Source organism: Tachysurus vachellii, chromosome 21 (assembly GCF_030014155.1).
Source record: "Tachysurus vachellii isolate PV-2020 chromosome 21, HZAU_Pvac_v1, whole genome shotgun sequence".
In the NCBI taxonomy this organism is placed as follows: domain Eukaryota; kingdom Metazoa; phylum Chordata; class Actinopteri; order Siluriformes; family Bagridae; genus Tachysurus; species Tachysurus vachellii.
In genome coordinates this window covers 18301439-18304264 of record NC_083480.1, presented here as the reverse complement: position 1 = coordinate 18304264, position 2826 = coordinate 18301439, and the positions used below count along the sequence as shown (strand labels likewise).

At 37.7% G+C, this 2826-nt stretch overlaps 1 protein-coding gene across 1 annotated transcript in view; it reads right to left on the bottom strand.

Moving 5' to 3' along the window:
• Positions 1-1670, bottom strand: part of cpsf1 (cleavage and polyadenylation specific factor 1) — a 30252-nt gene extending 28582 nt beyond the window's left edge. Inside the window, exons 1-2 of the mRNA XM_060897347.1 lie at positions 1588-1670; positions 357-525 (exon numbers count right to left, since the gene is read on the bottom strand). Of these exons, the coding sequence (XP_060753330.1) occupies positions 357-500 (144 nt within the window). The 5' untranslated portion in view covers positions 501-525; positions 1588-1670. The remainder of the gene's footprint in view (positions 1-356; positions 526-1587) is intronic.
• Positions 1671-2826: the final 1156 nt, after the last annotated feature.

Sequence of the window (2826 nt, the reverse complement as noted above, 5' to 3'; positions counted from 1 at the left end):
AAAAAAAAAAAAAGACTCTTCGCTTAAAGAAATCTCTGATGTTGGAGTTTCTCAAATTTGATTCAAATTCTAATGTACTTGGTTCTGATTCTTCAGGGGAAACAAACTCTCAACTGGAGAGCAAGAAGTCTGTCTCAGAGGACACGACATGACATCTCACCCAACACACACACACACACACACACACACACACACACACACACGCAATGAGGAGGCGGGAATCAAAACCACAACCCGATGGCTGTGAGCCACACTGCCAGCCTCATCACCAGCAGAAGGTAGTGAAAGGTGAAAGTGAAAATAAGGAGTGTGAGTGATGATGATGATGATGATGGTGAGGATGAGTGACGGTGAACCTCATAATCATAGATGATCCTGTAGACGTAGAGCTGTGATGTTCCTGCCACCACCAGGTTCTTCTCCTCGCTGGAGATGAAATTACAGTAGACAGAGAACTCCACAGCGGTGGGGTGATGAGCCTGACGGAACACCGCGTACATCCTGACGCCTCGGCTGCCTCACAACCTGGAAGAATGAGGAACACCAGGACCCACATCAATCCCTTTACACACACACTACTCAAATAGGTACATGGCTCAGTCCCAAATCTCTTGATAGACATCAAAGAAATTCAATAAATAAAAACTTTTGTACCTTAAACACTAAAAACATTTATTATTCACCTTATAAGTGCACTAGACAGGGCAGAATGTCCAGTGTAACGTACAGAAAACTCGTCTAAAATAAAGTCAGCTTCTGTCACAACCCACACTGTGCCCTATCTAGTGCACTACATGTTTAATAAGAAGGTATTTAATCTTTGTGCTCATAACAAATCGGATGCAGTGAACGAGGTGTCCAACAGGTAAACCAGTAGCTGGACATAACTCACTACTGTCTACACGACTGAACATGATATAGTGTCAAATCCTGAGCTCAGGTCAGTAATCATCCCCTCTGTAGTGTCCAATAACAAGCTCATTAACTGTGTGCTCTGTAATAAAGGGCCGTTTGGGACAGCGCCACCTGGTTGTGGGGCTTTTAGTGTTCATTTATTATTGCAAAATGTTTAACACTTTATTTGTGCTGATGAAAATCTGTAGTAGTGTAAAGGCCTTAATAATATAATAAAGTCCTTAAATGTTTGTGATTTGGCTGAAAATAGAGTTTAATATTTATATTATAGTTAATATAACAAAGTTTAACACAAACATTTTATCAGCTGTAATTCAACAAGAGCCACAAACAAACCCGTTAACTATTAATATTAACAATAACAATAATATTAATAATAATAATAATAATATTATTAATAATAATAACAATAATAATGTAAATAATAATAATAATGTAAATAATAATAATAATAATGTAAATAATAATAATAACAATAATAATATAAATAATAACAATAATAATAATAATAAAATTCGTTACTATTCTGATGCTAACACAAAAACATGCTAACGAGAGGTTTTATTGTAAATATTCCTGCTAATCCGCACTCTGCTTTTCTCCTCCCGTTTAATCCACATGTGCATTAACACATGAACGTTTCCCCACAGATTTAATCATTAAATTATTTACCTAAAGTAAAATAAAGCCTCCGTTAGCTAACTGTGTTGTTGCTGCTCCATTCATCACACAACCCAGAAGCCCCAGCGGTGACGGTGCAGCGCTCAAACACGTCCGGAGTCAAAGAGCTCAAACACAAGGTTCCGGAAGCTTTCTACAAAGTCTGACAGTATATACTAATGTGTGTGTGTGTGTAGAGCTGACAGTATATACTAATGTGTGTGTGTGTAGAGCTGACAGTATATACTAATGTGTGTGTAGAGCTGACAGTATATACTAATGTGTGTGTGTGTGTGTAGAGCTGACAGTATATACTAATGTGTGTGTGTAGAGCTGACAGTATATACTAATGTGTGTGTAGAGCTGACAGTATATACTAATGTGTGTGTGTGTGTAGAGCTGACAGTATATACTAATGTGTGTGTGTGTGTGTAGAGCTGACAGTATATACTAATGTGTGTGTGTGTGTAGAGCTGACAGTATATACTAATGTGTGTGTGTGTGTAGAGCTGACAGTATATACTAATGTGTGTGTAGAGCTGACAGTATATACTAATGTGTGTGTGTAGAGCTGACAGTATATACTAATGTGTGTGTGTAGAGCTGACAGTATATACTAATGTGTGTGTGTGTAGAGCTGACAGTATATACTAATGTGTGTGTAGAGCTGACAGTATATACTAATGTGTGTGTGTAGAGCTGACAGTATATACTAATGTGTGTGTGTAGAGCTGACAGTATATACTAATGTGTGTGTGTAGAGCTGACAGTATATACTAATGTGTGTGTGTAGAGCTGACAGTATATACTAATGTGTGTGTGTAGAGCTGACAGTATATACTAATGTGTGTGTGTGTAGAGCTGACAGTATATACTAATGTGTGTGTGTAGAGCTGACAGTATATACTAATGTGTGTGTGTGTAGAGCTGACAGTATATACTAATGTGTGTGTGTGTAGAGCTGACAGTATATACTAATGTGTGTGTGTAGAGCTGACAGTATATACTAATGTGTGTGTGTGTAGAGCTGACAGTATATACTAATGTGTGTGTGTGTAGAGCTGACAGTATATACTAATGTGTGTGTGTGTAGAGCTGACAGTATATACTAATGTGTGTGTGTAGAGCTGACAGTATATACTAATGTGTGTGTGTGTAGAGCTGACAGTATATACTAATGTGTGTGTGTGTAGAGCTGACAGTATATAGTAATGTGTGTGTAGAGCTGACAGTATATACTAATGTGTGTGT